Source organism: Serinus canaria, chromosome 9 (genome assembly GCF_022539315.1).
Source record: "Serinus canaria isolate serCan28SL12 chromosome 9, serCan2020, whole genome shotgun sequence".
Taxonomy (NCBI): domain Eukaryota; kingdom Metazoa; phylum Chordata; class Aves; order Passeriformes; family Fringillidae; genus Serinus; species Serinus canaria.
The window spans coordinates 24914375-24937728 of NC_066323.1; the positions used below are offsets into that span (position 1 = coordinate 24914375).

Here is a 23354-nt window from a genome sequence, read left to right on the forward strand (position 1 = left end):
TGAAAGATTGTCTTCTTTGTCTTTTGTCTTCACTTCTTTTAATTGTTTCCCTTGTTCTCCAGCCTTAAGCAAACTATATAAGTACCAAAGAACTCCAGTTATCTCTTTTCAGCCCCTGCCTGATATATCTTTTACAACTCATGGCCCAGTCCTGGGCTCTTCACATTAGATGCATCTCACCAGCAGTTCCAGTAATTTACTTGATTCACCCTGTTGTACACCAGAGTTAAAAGTGAGAGTAAAATAAATCCCAAAGTCCAAAACCCTGAGCCATATGGGCGTTTGCTTAAATATTACCTTTCTCTGTTTTCTACCCTTTATAATCAAATTCTTCTCATTCTTTTTACCTGGTCCTTACACCACTTTCTTTCTCTGTTCTCTGCCTTATACCTGAAGTGCTCCTTTTTCTCTGCTTGTCTGTTTTTGTAAAGTTGTCTCCATTACCCTTCCATGTTGATTTTCTATTTACACTGTCTTTTTTCCAATTAAAGTATGAATTGAAGGAAACTATAATTAGGAAAAAATGCTTTAACATAAATTCTGTCTTTTTCCCACTCTTTCATGTAGTCTCACTTTCTCCTTTATCACCTTGTTTACCAATTTGATCTCTGCTTATTTGTGAAATTTGGACATCTTATGCGTGGCAGGGCTGTTCAGTGTTAATAGTACTCAAAGCAAATTCAGCTGTTCGATTATGAGTGGGGTAAAGATCCAATCTTTACTTTGATGACAACATGCAGAATGAAGCTGCACTAACCGTAAAAACAAAATTTCATAAGTTGACAATATTGATATTATTGGAGGTGTGGTAAGCTGGTTGGCATTGCACTAATCCCATATACTTTGAAAGGTATAGACTGTTTCTTGTCTAGCTGGTGTTTGCATGTGTTGATTTTTTTTTGTTATGCAATATTGGTGCAGTACTTTTAGAGCAAAATTCCAGCATTATAAAATGCAAATGTCATTTGTAAATATAGTTCTTTCCAGACATAAGCAAATGCCATAGAAGCTGTGAATAATCATGGAGTACTGCCTTCACAAATATCACCATTTCTCTGCAGCTGTGCTAAAAAAATTCATTTAATCCCTTACTTCATATTTATACAAGGTTCTTCTGCATGGGTCAACATAAATGTTTTTGTGCATTATTTGTATTACTTTTGCCCCTTATATTCTTTCATCTACACTCAGTGTTCTTGTTACTCTCTAAAAGCAATCTTTAGTGTTTTGGAGTTTTTTTCCTAGAAGTCTTGGTATTGCTGGGAATCCGCTCCCTCCAGACTCACCTGAATCTCATGGTAATCATGCTGCAGGTGCCACATCTGGGGCCTGTGGAGCATTTCAGTCTGTGCAACAAGCCCTGCCTTAGCAGAAGCTGTGCCAGCTTTACCACAACCCTACATCCATGGGGTTCATCTGCCCCCAAGGCAGCTGAGAACAAAAATACTAATCTTGCTCCCTTTGCCCCTCTGTCTCCTTGTCTCAAATTGGGAAGAGAAGGAATTAGGGCAAAACTGCTCACATAGGCTCCCAATACATTCAGGCCAGGGACTGTATTTCGTAGTTAAGCTGTTAAAAGTAGCAATTGTTTTCAAACATTTTTATTTTTGACTGGGATAATTTGATGGCTTAATTAATAACCATTCAGGATAAGATTCTTCTTCCTTTTTGGTGAAACACCTGATTTAAACTACTAAAATCTACTACTAATGCCTATAGCTGCCATTAGTATTTACTGCAATATTATGTTATTGTTTTTTTCATAGTGAGAGAATTTGACCACCTCATAGCTGGAAAAAAATTTTCCTCCTCATGAAAATGCTAAGATTTAGTAATACAGTGTGCTGAAGATTCTGATAAACTATCATGTGTGAGGCAAAAAAGATAAACTTCTAATGGTTATGTGAAACAAGATTTCAAGATACTGCTTTTGACAAAGTTTATCATTTGGTACATTTGTTTTGATCACCTCAAACTATTTTAAATGAATGGTGTGGAAAGTCACTTTGTTTATAAGATTCAGCACTGTATTTCAGTCTGTGCAATAGTAATTAATTAACATAGAAAACCAATATATTCTAGTCAAAACAGTAATTTTCAAAGTTTGCATATTTCAAGAAAAAGGTGCTCTATCAAATAAATATTTTAACTATAAATACGTTCTGTGAAACTGTTATTAAGTCTACTTAGGCTTATACATTTTAGCCAGTATCAATAGTCTAAACCTCTACATTTTCACAAAATTATAAAGCTGCTTTACAACATTCTGTGGTTTATTTCAGTAAAATATATGGTGATTTTGGTGTCATAAGCCATTCAGGAATCTCCTTGTTAAGAGGATATGAAGAATTTCCACCTCTGGTTTGCTAAGACTACTTCCTTTCTTTTCATTAAAGCACTGGCAGAAAGGAACACTGGTCTAACCTCTTCCTTCAGAAAGGGCAAGACCTTCTTTCCTTCTTTACTAAACCACTTTACAGTTCTGAGTACACAGCATCGATTTGTAAAAGTCAAATTATTTGAAAATCAGTCTCCACTCAGACAAGTAAATGAATCAGAAGAAATAATCCTCCTTTTTTCTTCCCACACTGACTCTGATTTGCTGACAGCCAAAAGTCATTGTGGCTGTGGAGCAGCTGAAGGACTGGCAGGAAGCAGGAGGAGTGTATTTAAAGGACAGTGAAAAATCAAGAACAAAAATTGCAATTTGTTCTGTTAGCACTAATAGGAAAATCTGCTACTGCTATGAGGGATTTACCCTCTTGTAAATGAAAATGTTCAGTTCTGGTCTGGAAACAGGGAATTGTTCTGCTGCTTCTTTAGGAGCCTGAGTGTCCTCTGGGATGTGAGTGACTCTTTGAGCCCTGATCTTTCCATCACTTACACTGGCCCTCATCCTGGGGCTCTGTAGCAAGCACCATGCCTGCACCTCCTCCTTGTCTTTCTCACAGTTATTGCCTGAAGGAACTTGGACATATAAAATTCTTTTCTTTAAGATTATTGTTGCCTATTATTAATATTTCAATGCCTGAGTAACTGTTTTCTGACTTTCATAGCCTTGTTTATAGCATCCATTATGAAAAGTTAGGTTGTTTTTTATTTCTACCTTCAGCTTCTCAAGTGAAATACAAGAAGAGTTTGAGATCAGTGCTGTTCTCCTGACCATAACATGAAAACAAACCGAATGTGCAATTCTTCAGGCTTATGTGACAAAGTCAAACTTTAGCCTATGGTGTGCTCACTTGGTTTGTCTGTGGCATAAGCAAATCTTTCCTACATCTTTACCCTTTCCCTGGCAATGTAAAAATCTTGCCTGATTTGTTTGTTCCTGATTTTATGCAAAATTTTTTTTAAATAATGTGAGTTGAGTGCTAGGACTCTCCAAAAAGTAGGGAAAATTAGCCCTTTCCTGAAGGGGATATTCTTGAAGACAATCAGGGGGTGAAGATGGTTGAAAGAGCAGAAAGCCAGCCTTTAAAAGTGATAGAAAAGACCCTTCCTAGTCCAGGAAATGGCCTAATTACTTAGAACCAAGCCTTGGGAATGGTTCCCAGTTCTAACAACACTCTGCACATGAGGACAGCTGCATGATTTGTCTGGCATAGTCAATATGAACTTTATCTAGTAAAAATTAGGTATACTCTATGTTACTGTGGTATAATTTTCCTTTTTTAATCTAAAACCCTTGGTTCTTTCTTCGGGGATCTTATTAAACAGAAGATCTAAGCAGAGCTACCTCATTGATTTAGGGTCCTTCACAGTGGCTAGCCTAGAGTGAATTCTTTTTTGTGCAGTTGATGTTCAGTACTGCTATACTTGAGTGGGGGTGGTTTATTTGAGGGTGGGAGTTTAAGCATTATCTTTAGGCTAAAGTGTTGATGTTGGTTTGGTTACATGTCACTCAGGAGCAGTGACAGGTAGCACTTTACCACAGTAAAGTGCCAGCCTTCATGCATGGCAAATCCCAGCTTATTCCTTAGCTGGGATTTCAGTGCTGTGAGGCCTGGGAAAAGGTAAGGCTGATCACAAAGCTAAGCAAACTGGGCTCATAGTGAGGGCAGAAACAAACACCTGGTACAGCTGTTCCTGGAATTAGCCCTTTCTGTACCCTCATGAAGTTTGACAGCTTTCTCTGCAGGTACATATGGTTAATTATATAACTTAATCTTAACATCTTTAAAATTTTGTTCACATCACTGGTCTGGTGATGATTGTCAAGAGTGTGATTTTGATGTAGGTCAGGTTATTTAAGGCCAAAGCGCTGCTCTTTCTCTAATGGTGAAAGAAAATTTCAGACAGAATTACTCTCTCAGCATATCTAAAGGACAAAATTGATTTGCTTGCACATCTGCCTCGTAGAGCAAAAGGGACATCAAAGAGAGCAGGAGGCAAGTGGCCCTGTGTCTGAACTGCTTGCTCCCTGACTGGGTATTAAAGCAGACATGGTCCATTGGGAACTCCCCAAGGTTCTCATTACTACTCTTTTTCTTCTTTAGCATGAAAATACTTTAAGATTTGCCCCTTTACCTTAAGAGTCTCAAGATCTTTTCAAATAATAAAAAGGTGCAGCAAGGCAGGAGAGTCACACATACTCTGCGGGGATAAAGTGCAGTAGATGATTTTTCCATGGGTCACTTTAAAAATCTGCATCACAGCAAGAATAGAATCAGAATTCATAGAATCAGAATTCATGATCTTCTGTTCTTATTCTCCCTTTTAGGTTGTAACATCCTGTTTCATTCTCCTGAGCAATGCAAACAAATTGTTAGCTTGTCCTGGAGCACACTTTACAGGAGCTCACCCCATGAAGTTCTCCTCTGAGTTCATTATTTCTGATTCAGTTTATCTGAGGACATAGCAAATGGACCCTTTTACAGAGTGAGAAACTTCTTCCATTAAACCAAGATTTATAGGTTCCCACTCTGATCCCTTTATTGCTTGCTATACAGTCAGGGGCAAAAGCAGACAGAGGATAGAAGCAAGTTATGTGACTTGGTAGTCCGATAATTTTTTGTACCAGGGGCAGAAGACAGACTTCCTCATGGTTTCTCTGAAAAGATAAGGTCCTGAGTTCATACAAGGCATTTTGAGAGGCAAGGAGTTTGTGTATAGCTCTTAAAGCTCTGTTAGGAAAGCAGGGACACAAGTGAATTACTTGTCACAAGGTTATGCTGTAGTTTACCTTGGCTGTAATTCACTGTTTCTATCAGTGCCACCCCTTCAGCAGTGCTGGAGCTTCACAGTGTAGTACTGCTGGGGTACCTAGAGAGGGTACCTAGGAGAAGCCTGTCAGCAGATACTTTATTATCATAGATATAGTAGAAGACTATTGTAGGTCCTGTTTTCTAAGAAATTGCTGTTTGCTATTATGTTTTTCTTTTGTATTCTCCTGTCATTTTCCTCTTTCCTTAACCAATGCTGGAAAGTTCAGGTTTTCTATAAAGCCCTTCTGTGGAATAACCTTATTATCCTCACATGTCAGCCCTTGGCTGACACAGAAGTCATCCAGGGCAGTCAGAGAACTGAGTAATGATTCAAGGCAAGAAGCACCATAAGAGTTAAAAGTTGGAGAGGGGTCAGAAAAAAGAGAGTTAGTGTGGGCAGTGTAGCAGCAGCCTGTATCACTCAGCCTTGGACTTCCTCCAGAAATTGAGGTATTCAACAGATAAAGATTCCCCCTACTGTGGATCCAACCCCACTGGAGCAGGCCAAGGGTGCTCCCACAGCTTGCACAAACCTGACACCTCAGAGGAGTGTTACAAGCATACCTTAATGCAAGAGCACCAGGGCAGATCTCAGCGCAGTGAGATGCTGAGTATGTGTCCCAATGCCTCCATGGGTACAGCAGTGCTCTTGCTGCATTGTCCTTCTCATCCAGAGAAAGATGGGGCAGATTTCACGGCACTTCAGAGACCTTTGCTGGTTTCAGCTGTAATAGAATACAAACACATGTGGAAGGTTTAGTTTAGGAGGGTGTTTTTTTGGAGAGCTGAATTTGCATTCAAATCTGTTACCCTAGATATATGCCCCATTTTTAACTGAATTTCTGCAGGGAGAACTACTTACCAGCACAAAAATATTTCTTGGAGAATAGGGATATAGGTTTTTTAAACAATATTTATGTATTGGCTGAATTGTGAAAAAATTGCATAGTGTTTTTATTATTCTAAGAAAAATCTTCATCAGTAGTGTAAGTTAAACCCACTTTGGGTTTAAGGATGTATTGCACAGAGATCAGTTGGCATTTGGACATGTAAGAGAAGGGAGCCTTTATTGTTCTCTGAACTTGGCCTACTTCAGATAAAGCTTTAAAGTCTAAAGCTGCTTGAGTAAGGTTTGTTGGGTTATGATATCTACCCAGAGCAGAGGCAGACAACATGGGCCATGTTTGATGACCAATTTATGATTATTTTTTATCTGAGTCATATAAAAAAACCCACTAAAACTTTTCTGTGCTGAGAAATGTCATGTCACTTATTGGGGCTACTCCTGAAATCTTTGTTAAGTTTCATCCTGTTTTACAGCCAATCTACTTGTCAGAGAATTAAACCCAGCTCCTAAACTGCTGTAATAAAAAGATGGGATAAATTTGGAGGCTTGAACCTTAGGACTTCAGACCCAGAATGTCTTGTGCCTGCTCCAAGATTCATTCAATCTTTATGTTGGAACCCTAAATACTCAATTGTTCTTTAATTATCTGGCTCAGTATAACCAGAGTCTAGAATGTCTTTTAAAAATTGCATCTCAGTTGGAAATTCTCTTGTTTTCACCATTTCCCATGAAAACCTCATTGTGACTTGACTGCCTTGATAATTACTTGCTCATTATTAGGATAGGACAAAAAAGCCTGCAAAATCTGTGAGCTCAATAAAGCCACTTGTTTTGACGTGCCTGATTGTTCTTTGGAGATTGGTAAGGAGGACAAACAGAGCTTTACATCTGTGTAGTCAAACCTACAACTGCAAAATTCAATGCTAATCAAATTTTGTCACACTTTATATCAACTCAATGCAAAATGAAAAACAAATGTTTCATGGAAACAGGCTCTGCTTCTTAAATGAATGCATTTTAACCCCATGAAGTCCAAACCCTGGACTCTTCAGTTCCCCCTGGAATCCCCAGTGCTATATCTAACAGATATAATGTTAAATCTAGCAGAACCTTTCTGTGGCTGCAACGAGAGGTGATTGCCAGGTAACAGTTCTTAACCCCCCTAAATTGTTGTTCATCTGGCAGTCTTCAACTGTTTATAACAAAACATTTGCTTTCCTCCATGCGTATAAGGAGTCATACCCACTGAACTGCCCCCCAAGACAGGCAGTCATCTGCAACATACTCAGCTAAAATTAAGTAGGTTGGTCTTCTCCATTTGATCTGGTGTGTTTGAAATTTCAGGCAGCAGCTGTAACTGCGCCTGTGCCTATTTATGTCTGCGCCGAGAACTGGTATTGTAAAGTCTTGCTTTCATTTGGCAGCATGATCACTCCCCACTGAGGGGCCTGTGGGGTCTCCTGCATGTCCTGCTGGGTGACTCTGTCCGTGGTTGTGCCTCCTGCTGGGCTTGCTGTGAGCTCAGCCCCAACTGTGAATGGCACAGGAGTGAACCAACACTCACAAGGCCTCAGAGGCTTTAAGGCTTCTTGTAGGAGGGGAACACCCTGGCCCCAGTGTAGGAGATGCCTCTAGGCGGCATCTAATATCATGGGACACTACCTGTCAGCATACCCTGATAGCTCTAGTTATCTAGATAATTCCAGCAGCAAAAGAGATGAGAACCAGCACAGAGGAGTCTCAGTTCAGAAAACAGTTATTATTTTAGCAAGGGAAAGATATGATGTATTCTACTTCAACAATGACTAAGGAGTGAACAGTATTATTGTGAATAATTATGGATGTCGTGGTTCCTCTGGATGCCTCCACAGTCTCTTGACACCATCTTCCTTTTACAAGGGTTGAATTAATGCCAAAAGCCAGCATCCATCCTCCTGTATCTGCCAGACTTTGGGAGTGTTGATGCATGCTGGGTCAGGTGTGAAAAGCAATGCACAATTTTATCAGCAAGATCTGAACAAGCCTGTGGCTTGTGTTCCCTCACAACTGTGATGGCAACCACAACATCTGCATTTAAGAAAGAGAAAAAAATCAGTAGCTTCAAAAATTTTTCATGGAAGGAATTGTAGTAAGAATAGTTGATGACTAAACTATAGTGTAGTTTCAGTCTTTTTTGTGTTACAGACATTAACTTAATTCCTTGACAGCAGGGAGGGTTCTATTTTCCTCTCTTGGCCCTATCATTAATCAGCCTTAGCTACTTAACCATCCTCCAAGAATTAGCATTCACAGCATATTAATCCATAGAAATCAATAAACATAGTGCTGAGTGAAACACAAGATACAACACAGTTGAGGACTAGGTTTTTTTTTAAAATTCTCTCAGAAATTACCAACGTCTTGGGGATGAGCTGTATCTGAGCAGTGTTTCACTTGTAGGAAAGGGCAAAAAGACCCCGACAGCACAGAAGTCCCATAAACCTTGCTGAGGCAGTCCAAGTTAACTGGTTATCCTGAGCTCTGAAGAGAAGCTGGAGATGCTGTGTTACAGAGCTATTACAAACTGGAGCTCCGCTTCATTCTTTGTTTACGTCTTCTTCATTATCCCAAAAAGGTTGTTGCTAAGGCTCACTTTAGTGCCAGAACCAAGAGCTCAACGTGCCTTAAAGCAGTAAGGGCTGTTAGGAGCGTCTCATGTATTTCCTCAGTTGTTTCTTAGCAGGTGGTAACACCAGTGCTGAGTCAAGCCCAGGCAGGGCAACTGAGCATCCTCCTGCCCAGTGAAGCCAATGACTCTGAGCTGCCTGCCAGCTGCTCATGGGGAGCATGAAATGAATCCTGCTCAGGGTCAAAGGATCTCTATTTGAAAAATCAGTATTTGGAAGAATTTGGATAATCTGTAAAATGTTACTATCAGCATTAGGTAGAGTTATCCATTGTGCTTAAACATGCAATGGAATTATCACGTTCATTCTGGATTAAATATATTTATACTCATCTAGTCTTGGGAGCTCAGAATTTCAGAGTGACTAGGATTTGGAGATTGGCCATCCTGGGCTAAATTTCCACCCACTGAAAAGCTCAAGTGAAATACTCAAAGAATATCAGATTGCAGAAGCAGAAGGAAACAGCTTTCAAACACACCAATAGAGTTGACCCAAATATGAATAAAACATTTTATCAAAGCTAGAAAGCAGGATTTGTAGGAAACTGGCTTTAGGCTATCCCTTTAATTTTAGTGAGAGTTTTGGGTTTTATTTCCCAGTTTTATTGCATTTGATTTTGTCCATTTGCAATTTAATAATTACTGGTGATGGGAATATCAGCAGCTAACATACCCCACTGAGCTGAGAAGATTCTGAAATGCTGAGACAGAAGAATATCAAAATGACAGCCTGCTGCAATTACAAGCGACTGTAAGAAGAGTCAAATATAATGATTTCTGTTCACCTTCAAGTTCAGAATTGGCAGGTATATAATTTTGTCATTAACACTGGTAAAAGTTGCTTATGGAAGGCTTATTTAGCAATCTTGTATAAGACAAGATTGCTTAATATTGTATTGTATTCTCTCTTTAAGTGTTCTTGTTTTTTCATGTGATTAAGTGTTGGTGCTGGTGTTCTCAGTGCCCTGGATGAATAGGCACATCCTGTTTTACAAATACAGTGACAAGAACACTACAGTAGGGTTAGTACTTCAGCAAGATAAGTTCCAGGAAGAGAAACAGGGATGTTCCTAGTCTACGGGAGATATGTTGCAGAGCTATTGCAAATTTTCATATACTTGACTATTGTCACTGGAGCTCCACTTTGTTCTCTGTGTTAGTCAACATAGTCTACAGTGTAAGGTGGAAGATGTAAAGAGAACTCCTTGTTTAGCCTGACAAAGGAAAATGATACAGATGTATTTTGACTGCTCACATTTCCAGTTGGGAATAAACATCCCTCTCAAGGATCAGTGGTCGACAGAGGGAATTGCTTGGGGAGCCTCTATCTTCAGAAGAGTTTAGAAAGCTAAGGCAATATTCTCAATAATAGATAGGTACAGCTGTATTTATCTTGGGGCTGGGGACAGAGTGCCTCATCCTCCATGTCCCTGCAGAGTTTGCTCTTAGTTGTTCACATGCTTTGTCTCAGCCTGGCTCACCCTGCCATCACCATGGCCATGTTTCTGCAGATTTTCTCTACTCACAAAGTACGATACTGGCTATTCCCAGCTATTTTTCACTCACAGTTTCTTGAAATGCTTGGAGACTTTTGTTTAAATAACAGCTGATAGCCTCTCCCAAGCTAATATTACATCACCTCCTTTACAGTCCAGTCTCAATCTCTCCACCTGCACAAACACCTATTTATTCCTGTGAAGAGGGTATGTAAGCCTTGTTCTTTAAATGCTCAATGTTTTTGTAGTGCCTGCATTTTCAGAGTATTTTAAAAGCTTATTTCTGGAAACACTCATATTCTCTTCCATGTTTTATGTTGGTGGCTGCACAGATGACTTTAAACAAGAATTATACATCTCCAAGATGGTAATACCTCCTTGTGCACCAGCATTTCTTAAAAGTTTGGCTTGGGCACAGTGAATACCCTGCGTATTTAATGATTTATAGGCAAATACTGTATCACTGCTAATGAGCTAGCAATGTAATTATAAGTGCTTTGTCAAGAATACCAGAGAAGAACTAGTCCAAAGTGGAAGAACACCCAGTATGCGTTCATGGATGCTTCAGTTCATTCTGCTTGTTTCTGTCTGGCAAAGCCACAGCACTGAGTTCTTTGTTCTGGCTTCTTGTCTGATCTTTTATAAACATTTCAATGAGTGTATTTCACATTTAAATACATTCACTGATCTGAGCCTGCTTCTTATTTTGCATCTCCTCAGAATTATTAGATCTACTGGCTGACTTACTATAGGTTTCTAAATTTCAAAGCTCCAGGACTAGTGTTGGTATTTTAGCCTTGGAACTTGCTGTCTTCACAATTCTGTAGTGATATGAGAATGTGAAGCTTCAAACAAAATGTGATTCCTTCTTCTTCTGTAAGCTCTTAAATGATTTTGTCTCCTTTTTAAGGAGATGCTTGCTTTTTTTGGTTTTTTAATTCAGCATATCTTTTTCTGTCCAGTTACATTACTGCTGTATATGTACTCTTAAAGACAATGTAAGCAGATAAATATAACAGCATTTTGGCTGAAAAGCCAATGTCCCCATAATGCACTACTGATTTACCAAATAATTGTCTTGGTAAGTATCAGAAAGGTTGAACTTAAGCTGTTGTATGTGTGCAAGTTTCTAGGAAATCTCAAAAAAAATCTCAAAATTCTGCCCAGAGGAAATTTCCTGTGTAATGGACAAATGAATGACAGTGGACAAGAATAATTTCCCCTGGGAAACCTTTCTTTGGGGCAAGAAAAAGAGAGGCAGTTTATACTGTAATGTTAAAAAAAAAAAAAACTACAAAAAACAACAGACAACAAAACAAAAAACAAAACCGCAAAAAACCAAACCAAAGAAACAAATAAAAACCCCCTTCCTACTTCTCTGAAGAAACAGCCTGCTTGGACACCCCTTTCCTGCCAGTACACCAGGATGTATTTTCTTCACTATATAAAATAGCTCGAGTCTTCTTCATAATGCCCATCCTGCAGAGACTGAAAGTGAGGGGTTTTGGGCTTTTAGGTAACAACAGCAGCCTAAAGACAATCTTCCACTTCATCCCTATCCAACTCCAATCCACACACAAGTTAAAGTTCAAGTTTGAGCTATCTTGCCTGCCAAAACCTTGTTTGATACTAAAGCTACAAACACTGTAGAAATGAGTTATCTACCAATTACAACACCTAATCAACAGCTTATCAACTGCTAATCCAATTGTCTGCCTGGCTCCCTGTTGTGTGGCTTCCTTGGTCCTCCCAGGCTCCAGGCAGGCAGTAATTCGCATGCACTGAGAGAGATAACACTGCAGGAAAAACAAGCTCTAAAAATTCTCCTAAAGGAGGATGAGTAAATCACTAACTGTCCCAAGACTAATTGAGATGCCATGATCACGGGAGCAGGCAGTCTATAATCACGTTTTATTGACAGCTCCTAAACATCAGTCTTCTTCGGAGCTGCCTGGAGTGAAACCAAACCAAGCGTGTCTACCTGGCACCAAATGATGCACCTTGGGTCAGGGACAGCACTCGCAGCCTCTCAAAGAGGAGCTGTGCACAGGTCCCTGCTCACTGCAGGAATTGCCAGCATGTCCTCAGACACAGCCCAGGGAGTGTGGCAGTTTGTATACAGAGAGGCACCACTCTCAGCTCATCTGGTACTGTGTTCTTGGGAGGTCAAAGGCAGAGGTAGCTGATCTTGTCATAGAATGCTTGAAAATACTGGGTTTTTATAAGTAAATATTGGACTTTGGCGTTTAGTAAGTTAGTGTTTGAGTACTTGAATAAGATAATTTTTAAAAATCATCTGCTTCCTTGTATACATTTGGGAAGCCATGTTTCATCTCTGGGTTTGCTGTCACAGCTTTATAAACACCTGAATACAATCCTGGAAAATCAAGAATCTTAAAGACAGCCTGCTACCAGATACCACCCAACAACCCACAAGACATTCCACTGTACCACACTAAATGGGTTCTCAAATACACTTGGCTGAGATGGATAGAGATTCTTTAAACATGTTAAAACATAAAGTGATTTATTACACATGCAGTTTGTGTGTTGGTACCAATAACCATTTTTGCATCGTCTTTTTTGCAGGAGGTGAAGTCGCCAAGCCCAGGTTTGCTCAGTATTTCCATGGCAGCCTGGCCAGTCTGACAATACGGCCAGGGAAAATTGAGAGTCAAAAAGTGATTTCCTGTTTGCAGGCCTGCAAGGAAGGTCTCGATATTAATTCTCTTGAGAGTCTTGGCCAAGGAATAAAGGTGAGGGATGAACTGACATAATCTTTGATAAAAATTTAGATCTGATTTATGAAATGGAGAGCCCAAGGTAGAGTACACAGTGCAAACGTACTCCCAGAAGCAATGTAATTTCCCGTAAAATCATGCAAAGAAAAAACAGAGAAGTAAAAGGGCTGTGACACTGCAAAGAAAAATATTACCATTATTGCAGAGCTAGATGATCAGAAAGTAAAGCACTTCTGATACTTCAGAGCCTGTATGAATTGCCAGGTTGTGTTTTCATGCTTGTTTTGTTACTTCTACAGGAGCAGACGTGATTCCAAAGATTTATTGAATTTTGATCTCAAGTAGTTTTAAAGCAGTGGAATACATAAGTCCTAATGCAATACTATTCTAAAAGTCAGTGTGTTCAAAGAGGAAAACTTTATGGTACATGAAAATTGAGCACAAAAAAACCCTAAAGCCAAGAAATTAAATTTTTAGTTTTGAATATAAGTCATAATCCATCTTCATTATGCATATGACTACTGGTGATGTAGAGCTTTTTCTAAGATTGGAGAACAACAGACAGGGAAATCCTGTTTCAGTTGACCTAGTGGCTAGATGGGTTTGCATTCATTCAGATAATTCTGAAATTTTGTTCTTTGGATACATATGTAGGATGTTGGCTATTCCAATGCTCACATACGCTGCATTGTCAGTTTTCCTTTACTGACACCATTATTTGGTGGCAGTGTTCTTGTGCTCAGTGTAGATGAATTTGTGAAGCTGTTTCCTAACACACAAATACCACTTCCAAAGGAGCTGAGCTTCCGTTCCAGCCCAGGAAGTTCCTTTGGGTGCAGACAATGCATCCTGAGAAACTGAACAGGCGTGTTTTGTTGTGGGGTTCTCAGAAGGGAGGAGGATGCTGCTGTAACACTTCATCTGGAACATGGAGTGGGAGTGCCATGAACAGCATTTTATTAGCCAAACCTTTCTGTTGTACAGACTGGCCTGAAATGCACCCAAATGCCTGTCTGGTTGCAATGGTGTAGTATAACTGACACATTTTGTGAAAACAAGTGTAAAAATGAAAATTGAAAGTGCAAAGGTAAGGAGGAGTTTTACTAGCTCTAATTTTTACATATGAGGAAAGACCCCAAATAATTATTTTATCATCCTACCAAGGACATCATTAAGATTTTCACATTGCTGCTTCTCACAGCAACAGGACGCAGGAGTAATTTAAAGCTGTTTTTAAAAGGTAGTGCATACAAGGAGCAGGTAGGGATTTCTGGAACCCATGTGTGTATGACTAATAGTAAGTTCTTTGCTGGGATTTTCCATTAATTAAAGTACTATACACTTAGTCCATGGTGCTTAAAAGCATAGTAATTCCTCCCCTGTTGTTGCCCTCTGAAACCTGAAAATATTTGTCACCCCTGTTTCATGGGCTTGGGAAAATCCCTCTTCTACCACCCACTGCTGCTCCAGCATTTGTGACTGGCTTCTTCACTGTACTGGCAGTGCAGAGGGGAAAAGAAAGACAAGGGATTGTTTTCTCTGCCTTTTCAAGCTTTTGCAATCCTTCAAAACATCTTCATTTTCTGAAATACAGATGAGGCATAGTGGTGTTTTTTAAGTTAGTGATGTTGCTTTTACTGCCTCAGCAAGCCAACTGTTGCAGTGAGAGCAACAGAAGGAGGCAAAAATGAAAGGAGCAACGAGAGAGAGATTGTGGAAGAGTTTCTTTGGGGGGCTGACAAAATGAAGTTCAGCTGAAAGCAGAACAGTTGCCTGACAAAGGTGTTGTGGTGTCAAAAACAAACACACCTGATCCCAGACAGGCATGTGTGACAGCTGCACAGACAATGGGTTCTGTAGGGCTGTTTATGTGGTGCTCTGCAGATTCAGTATTGGCAGACTGATACTGGAGGGTGTTTTGGGCACTTTGGACCATGGAGATTCATGCTTTAACCACCTAAGAAAGAGCAGTGTAGCAGCAGTTTCTGAGACAATAGCGTTGGACTGGTTTTGGGCTGCAGCCTAATTTTCAGTATCTGTAACAGCTCTCTGAGACACTGTCTAAATTGTTGCTATTTTTAGCTTTTTTAATGAGAAATACAAAACCGGCTCAGACTGAGCCTTTCTCTGGTTCCTTTGGCAGCATTCCAGCTGTTTTGCAGCTGAGCTATTAACTGGCTAGCTAGAGTCTCCTTTGCTAATTTTATTCTCTACTGTTACTAGCTTAAAGAGAGGAAAAAGAAGTATATACAGGCTGGGATTCATGTCATTCCTCCTCTTTGTTAAAAAATACCCTTTAGTGTGTTGTGACCTTCCCACACAAGCTTTAAACCCAGTCCTCCATGTACTGTTTGACAAAGGACCCTGCACTTCCTCCTGTTCTTCGCAGTCTGTTTGATGTGCTTGCTTTTTAACCTTTCTGGCTGTAAGGAAGCGTAGGCAGGCACTGTCTGTATTTTAACAGAACATCTTCACATTATCAGTGCCCAGCTTTGGGGAAAGCCTTTGCAGGAGAGAAAAGTGCATTTCTGTCCTGTTCTGGCAACAGTACAATGTCAAGTGGGTGATGTTGGTTTCCTCGGCAATGCAGATGGTTTACTGAACCAATTAACAGGTAAAACATGTAATTAGGATTAATTATGATGAAGGTAAAAATCAGTCATTGGCTATGTCACAACAGTGACAAAGTTTTTTGGTCATCGAGACTGATCTGTGTTCAGTGCAATGCAGTAGAGAAGGCTTGGGGCTACCAGAGCAGACAGTGATTTTCTAGGGTTTGCTGGCCCAAGTGAGCAGCTCCATATTAAATCACGACACCCTTATTGATCATCAGACAGGATGAAGAGTCCCCTTTAGTGTGTCTGACTTTAATAAAGATGTAGGAAGCAAATGTTGTAACTTTTGTTCATTCATGTTGAAATATGTCTCAGAAAGGTAGCCCAGGATAAAACTATAACAGAAAGCAGCCAAAATATGCTTCTGCACACTGGGCTGGTTCAAAAGACAATGCTTTTATATGGTGAATGTGTTTAACCTAAAAAGATTACACAGAAATAATACTATAGTGGTAAGTTAAGGTTTGAACCTCTACAGAGTTCAAAAATAAATAGCATTGGAAATTGCTGAAGAAATTGTATCAGCAAGGTTGATAAGGGTGGGAAAAGAACAGCAAATCTGGATTAATTTACTACAAAATTAATTATAACAGTAGTCATTTAGGTGACTGATACAAGTACATGTTGTAGAGAATAACATGTGGATTCAGCCAATGATAGCTACTGAGATTTCTTTTTCTTAAATCATTAAAATTTTTACTTACGTCTGTGCAACATTCCTTAAAATATATGTATTATTTTGTACTCTGTACCTGGTCCCTTAAATACTAATTATTTGTATTTCTCCTAGTATCACTTCAACCCTTCCCAGTCAGTCCTTGTCATGGAAGGAGATGACATTGAGAATATAAATCAAGCCCTCCAAAAGATCTCATACATCAACTCCAGACAGTTTCCTACTGCAGGCGTACGACGTCTCAAAGTCTCATCTGAAGTCCAGTAAGTTACACTTCAGCTGAACTGAACAGATTTTTAATTAATTACTTTTCTCTTTGGCCATGTAAAAAGAATATTTTTGGCTAAATTAAATTGATAAATCATACTGCTTTGTTATTGAACTTTAAAGGATTCATTTAATTTACTTTTATGCAAATTTACATGGTGGATTACTCTTGATATTACCTTCTTAAGAAGCCTTTCTTGTTAGTGTAATGTACTTGCATTCTCTTTATAGTTTTGGGGCATGCAGTCTGGACTGAACAGTGCATATACTGCAATCTTATTTACTTTTAGTTTTAAAAATTTATGATTCCTTCTGAGATAGCCAGAGCCATGACTTTTTAATGCAGGCCTGTTCCATCAAACAGAGGACATACCTGCAAGAGCAGTATCTGTAGGTGTGTGTCTGTCCCCTGATGTCTGTGCTGTCCCTGGAGCACTTGTGGCTCTGTGTCGGTCCCTGTCCATGCAGCACAGTGACAGCAGCTGCACAGTGGTGTTCAGAGCTGCCCACAGCCTCTCTTGGGCTCCCCTGAGCTCTGCTCTGTGCAGAGCAGGGAAAGCAGAGCTTTGGAGGGAAAACAAGCCCAGTTCTAAGAGCTCTCAGCTGCTGGGGGCACAGCTGTTCCCAGGTGCCTGGGCTGTGCTGGGGGCTGAGCTCCCGACTGCAAGAACAGCTCCCCAGGCAGCCCCACTGGAACCAGCCCAGCTTGCACATCCCCAGGGCTGGCCCAGCTCCTGTGCTAGCAGGAAATGAGGCAGAGCTTGTCAGGAGATTCACTTCCTGCACACTGCTGATTCGGGTGAAAATGGAAGTACAGGCACCTTTTGTCCATTGCAAATATTGGAGGGTCCCAAAAAGAGTTCATAATGGGACCAATTTAAATGGAAAATTAGGCCCTTTTCATCACACATGACAGGATAACCATGTTGTATTCATTAGCTACCACCTTCTGAATTTAATGTTTGGTTTGCTGAAGTTAGTTGTTATCTAGTTAACTTTTTTAACCCTTTACTGCTCTGTTAAATGTCAGTTAAACATTAAAATATTATTCTGATAGTCACCTTAGGAAAGACTGAGTTTGTCCTTCAGAATGAGTATCTGTGAAGGTGGGAAGGGAGGGGAGGGCCAGAGCTGGCCTGTTTGCGCAGTGGTACAGGAGTACGTCCTCATGTGTGGCAGTGCCTGAGGATTAATTGGACTGACCTGAGGGCCATGAGCTGGGCTTGGGGCATTGCCAATGCCACGCTCCTCTGATGTGCAATGTGTTACATGCAGTTAATGACTGATGTATCTTTTCAGATGTTTTGGTGAAGATGTCTGCATTAGTATCCCAGATATAGATGCCTATGTAATGGTATTTCAGGCCAATGAGCCCAAGATTACCATAACTGGGATGGACCACTTTGCTAGACCAGCTGCACAGTTTGAAAGTGAAAGAGGTGTTATTTTGTTACCTGACATCAGGATTGTCAGCACAGTCACTAAAATGGAGTATTCAGCGGACTTAAGAGAACATGACAGAGGTTTGTGTCTTTCTTTTAAATATTATTACTCATTTGTAACATCTCCTCATATTTTTAAAGCATGGTGCAAACAAGTAATGCAAAGGAAGTCACTTCACCCAGATTAAGTAGGCCACAGTAATGCTGCACTGAAGAAATTCAATTCAACACATTGAAAAATGTGTTAAATGGTGGCAGATCAGAAGGTGCTTCAAAAAATGCAGATTTTCCATGTAGTATTCATTTAGTATACTTTAGAATATTTCCTTCCTACTCTTACTTTCATATCCTTTTATGTAGGGTATTTTCATTAGAATGCCTCTACTTGTAACAGAATTTTGTTAATTATGCTGATAAGGTGAAAAGCAGTAATTGAACAAAAGTTGAAGTTTTAGTCTGCTCTTATGTTTCCAGCCCTGATACTAGCTTGTGAGTTATACTTGATAAAGTAATCTCATGACTCAGTTTCTCACCTATAAAATGTATATATAATCCTTTTAAAATATTTATTTTCAATGATGACTGTTTATTCTAAGGCTAAGCAATGTGTGTATTATTATCCAACACTGTGTGAATGTTCAAAAGTATAAATCAAGTATAAAATAATTGTCTATAAATGAATGTTTTGAATGTTTGTGTGCAAGGCAGATGAAATGTCTAGTAATTTGAGGAATCATTCTAAACATTGTTTGTTGGACTAGAATATGCAGCAACTAGATGTATGTCTCTGAAGAAGAGAAAATGGGTAATGATATGCAAGTTTACAGGCATGGATTACCTGAAGCCTACAAATTTGACTTGGGCTGCATTTTTGGTCATGTTACAGCTGTAACTTAGAGCACAGGTACCCAGATTCACTGCACCAGGAGTTGACAATCTAGGGCGTAAGGCTTTCCTGGCTGTGCCCTCCTTCCCAATGCCTTTCTTCCCAATACACCATCTAACATCAAGTTTGCAAAATGGGTGGGAAGTTCCAGACTTGCAGTGTCTGTGCCCTCAGGGAGCTGCTTAAGCAGTTTTGCCACACACTCTGTGCTAAGTTGATCACAGAATTTAAATAATAATTTGATATGCTACTCTTTTTCCAGTAACAGAATTGGTTTTTAACTTGTACATGTTGAAGGACAGTCAGTTTATAACTTAATTAAGTCACACAGCACAGGATCTTGCTATTTATAATAATGCCTTGGTTTGGGATAGATGGCCAGGTCTTTGTAATATAAATTGTTTATGGGGCATAGAGTAACTGAGAGAATCATCCAAGCATAGATAGGTTGGATGTGTATTTTTCTAGTTTGGTTTTCCTTGAGAAAGCTGGTATCAATTGAGCACTGAAACCCAGAATTTTTTACATGAAATTTACATCAAATTTCAGTTTTCTACTTCCAGTAATGTTCTTGGGTGCCTTATACTACAGAGCAATATATTTTCTATTTATCTGACTCAGTGTTTGTAAGGCCTTCATCATCACAGAACTTGTGCAGACTGGATACTTCTCTTTATTTGATTTAAGTGTGCTGGATTTAATATCAGCAAAAACAGTTCAGCCATCTTGGCAAAAATTGAAAGCCCTGATACAAAGCACATAAAATGACTGAGCTGTTCTGTGATAATTTATCTTAATTTCCATCTTTTTTTTCATGCCTCATGCCATGGGTTCACAGCCAATAAACAAGTGATAGTAGAGGAAATGCTCCACAACTTGGATTTCTGTGATGTTCTGGTCATTGGTGCAGAACTAGACCCTGAACAGGAGTGTTTAGAACTAGATAATGGGGAGCTTCAAGGAAAACATCTAGATGCCACAAATTCCACTGCAGGATATTCAATCTACGGTAAGTTCAGGAAATTTGTTTTCCCTCATTTTGTCACCTCAATTATATATTGGAACAAAAGCTCAAATATGTAAGAAATTGGACAGAAATTGGTGATTTTCTAGCCATGAGAATATCCCAAGGGTGACTGTATTTTAAAAAACATAGCTGCTTCTTGATCTCTGAATGTGCTGTGTTTGCCCTTTGGATTCTCAGCATCCCTCCTGTACTCCCCAAGTAAGGAATACAGCATCCCTGCTTTCTTTAAATGTGGGGTTCTTGTGGACCATCACAGTGGAACGTGGGAGTGAGTGGGTTCCTGTACAATGCTGGGACATTGGCCATTTTTTTCTCATCACTAAGTAATTTATTCTGTACCATTGTCGTATTTTCCCCTCTCCATTAGGGACCTACATTCTGTTCCAAAAACTTTCCGTACAAAATCGAGTGTCAGGGAACATTTGATGCCCCATCATTTCCAGACCTTTCTGCTGAGTTCTGTGTGTTCTGTGAGCAGTTGATTTGTTGTGTATTGCCAGAGCAGTGTTCCCTTGCCTGTCCCAGAGCTGTCCCTGCCCTCCCACCCCGCAGGTGTGGACAGCATGTTCAGCTACGAGCAGGTGCTGCGGCAGCTCCGCTACCGCAACTGGGGCACCTCGTCCACCTCGGACCGGAAGTTCAGGGTCAAGTGCTCCGAGCTCAATGGGCGTTACACCAGCAATGAATTCAACCTGGAGGTGAGCAAGGAGTTCAGCTTGGAGGTGAGCAATGAGTTCAGCCTGGAGGTGAGCAGTGAGTTCAGCTTGGAGGTGAGCAATGACTGAGTCATGTTTTCCAACCTAGCACCGAGGCCTAGAGCCCAGGTAACAACTCCAGGAAACTGCTGGACCTACTTAGCAATATGGTCAAAATTAAGAAGTGTTTACAAAGACAATTAACCGCTTAATAATTGTTAATAAAGGTAACACCTAAAAGCTGATTAATATAGAGAGAAGAAAAAATCACTACTTATCGAAATAGGTAAATCAAAAGAGTCCTGTTCTGTGCCACTTCAGAGTCAACAGCCAGAAAGGCTAGAATACATTTTTCATGCTACAAATTAGAAATATATTAAGCTGTGTATTTTCCACTGGCATTAAAAAAAAGAGTTAATTTGTCCTTTAGCATCTGTGAAGTAGTGTCCCTATCTGCTGATAAACTTTTTAGTCCAATGTAATATATGGAACCAGCAGGCTTGGAATATAAAACACTTTTGAGTATCTGGTCTCTTATTTTTCTCTTCTCCCAGGTTAATATTCTACACAGCTCCAACTCAAACTTCATGGACCATGTAAATCACATGATATTCCAGCCTAAATTTCTCCAATCTGTTCAGCACCCTGAGGGGAGTGTAAGTGCAGTTCACAGCTCAGGTATGTGACACCTTCCCAGAGACTGCTCACAATGATTCCTATGTGTCAGCCTGCTTGTGGGTCAGCCTGCTCCACAGACTAAAGCTCTGAGGTCCATTGTTTCAGCTTCTAAGACCTCTCAGAGATCATAGGTGTGAAAGAAGGTAACACTGAATTCTATTCTGTCCAAGAATGTACTTTTAAATTAAAACCTGGTATTCTTTTTTAAAGTTTTCATTAATGGTTTTGTGCTCTGACCCCTATGGTTAAAAAATACATAGGATATATTTTTATTTAGTTTTTAGGCTATATGAGTTAAAATATATACCCAAATCTGAAACCTTTTCAGTGAAGTTAAATGCAGGGCAAAGATACCTGTTTGAAAGTTGGATTCTGAAATCCTTTTAGCTGAATGATACGTATGTAAAGAAGTAAAGCTGATGTAAAGTGTAGGCAGTTGTGAGTAGCTATATACAGAGATGCTTAGAAAATGTCTGTATTTTTCTTTACATTATAGAGGCACTTCACTAAAATGAAACTGAATATTTAATGGATAAACTATTGCAAACTAGGTTTTTTTGTTCCAAAATACTGTTTCGATTTCAGACTTACATTCTTATAGGCAGGGTAAGACAACAAAATGGGTTACGGACTGGGTTATCCCATGGTCCTGGAACTGCAGTACCTCAAGGCACATAGAAAGTGGCAGCATTTCTCCAGTAACATAATTATGGAGCTGATTACATGTAGTAGTTCAGAGAGACTTCTTCCTGTGACTAGGTGGAGACAGGGGCTTCTCAGAGTACAACCAAATAGTGGGGGAAAATGTCTTGAGTCCTCAAGAGTCTCCCAGGAAGGTTATAACATAGACAAATAGGGTGGCAGTGCATTTATTTCTGGGAGCTTGAGATTGAAATCACAAGCATTTGAAACCTTTGAAAATATAAGCTTTGAGATGTACATTTTGTCTCAAGCAAGGTTGAGGCCTCAGCTGTGATCAGAAGGGGTCAACATGCAAGTGAGTTAACAGAATTTTACTGCAAAAACTATTCAATTTTGCACTTATTAACTACCTGTTTTCTGTAGTTAAGTGCCTCAAAAAACAAAGGTGAGCATGCTCACTTTTCAGTTTGGATTTCTCATACTCGGGATAAGATACCTGTGAACACCATTTGTTTGTGCTCCACCTTAGGAGATGGGCACTGGTCAACACTTTCTGTCATCCCAGGCACATGGCACATGGAAGGTGTTTGTCCTGATTCTCAGTCCAAAGGAGGGGTTGCTGTGGGTTGAAAATGAACAAGGTTAGTGAGGTTTAGATGACTTGTTCCACAAGTGTAACTGCATTCCCTTTGTCACCCTTTGTCCCAGTGGTTCCCAGCGTGGCCACGATCGTTATCATCATCTGTGTGAGCATCCTGGTGTTGGTGGTAACGCTGGGTGTGCTTCGGCTGCGCTCTGCCCATCAGCACGGCTCCCTGGGGCACCAGGGCACCAAGGACAACGAGATGGACTGGGATGACTCTGCCCTCACCATCACCGTCAACCCCTTGGAGGTACTTAACCCTGGCACTGTCAGGAGCCACTGTCTGGTCTGGCAGTGGGTTTGAGCATCTTTCAGGGTGCAGTTGTTCAGCTGTGTGTGTGTACACTCAAGACCCCAGTCCAGTTCTCAGCTCTGCACACCTTGATCAGATATAATTGAGAACTTCAGATTTGTTGTCTAATTACTAAAGAAGATGGTGAACAACTCTCAGGTACAACATCACTTCCACTCCATCCATGTCTGTTTGTAGGTACCTAAGATGATATAGTTAGATTTGGTTTTAACTTTTTCATGCAAGCATTTATACACTAAAAGGAGGGGAAATCATCAGCAGTTTAAAGAAGATGATGTGAAAGGTTAAATTTTTGGTAGTGTGGCTAACAAAGAGATTGCTTATTGACATTCCATTCTTCTTGCAGTAGTTTTTGGATGTTTGCTACCAACTTGTATGAATTTGATGCTTAATAATCACATAATGATGGAAAGCAGATTTTCCCAGCATGTTAGCATTTCTAAATGCTCATTTGAGACAGCTCTGGCTGTCAAGAAGGCACCTTTCTGCTACTATCTCATTTCTTTAAATGTATTGT

General features: G+C 39.9%; 1 protein-coding gene across 2 annotated transcripts in view; it reads left to right on the forward strand.

Moving 5' to 3' along the window:
• CLSTN2 (calsyntenin 2) overlaps nt 1-23354 on the forward strand; it is a 348080-nt gene that overhangs the window by 313851 nt on the left and 10875 nt on the right. The window contains exons 10-16 of one of the 2 annotated variants that reach the window (XM_050978010.1): nt 12802-12968; nt 16359-16507; nt 17811-18034; nt 19678-19848; nt 20419-20588; nt 21116-21239; nt 22590-22774. In XM_050978010.1, coding sequence (XP_050833967.1) covers nt 12802-12968; nt 16359-16507; nt 17811-18034; nt 19678-19848; nt 20419-20588; nt 21116-21239; nt 22590-22774 — 1190 coding nt within the window. The remainder of the gene's footprint in view (nt 1-12801; nt 12969-16358; nt 16508-17810; nt 18035-19677; nt 19849-20418; nt 20589-21115; nt 21240-22589; nt 22775-23354) is intronic. The other variant, XM_050978011.1, reaches the window with a different exon arrangement.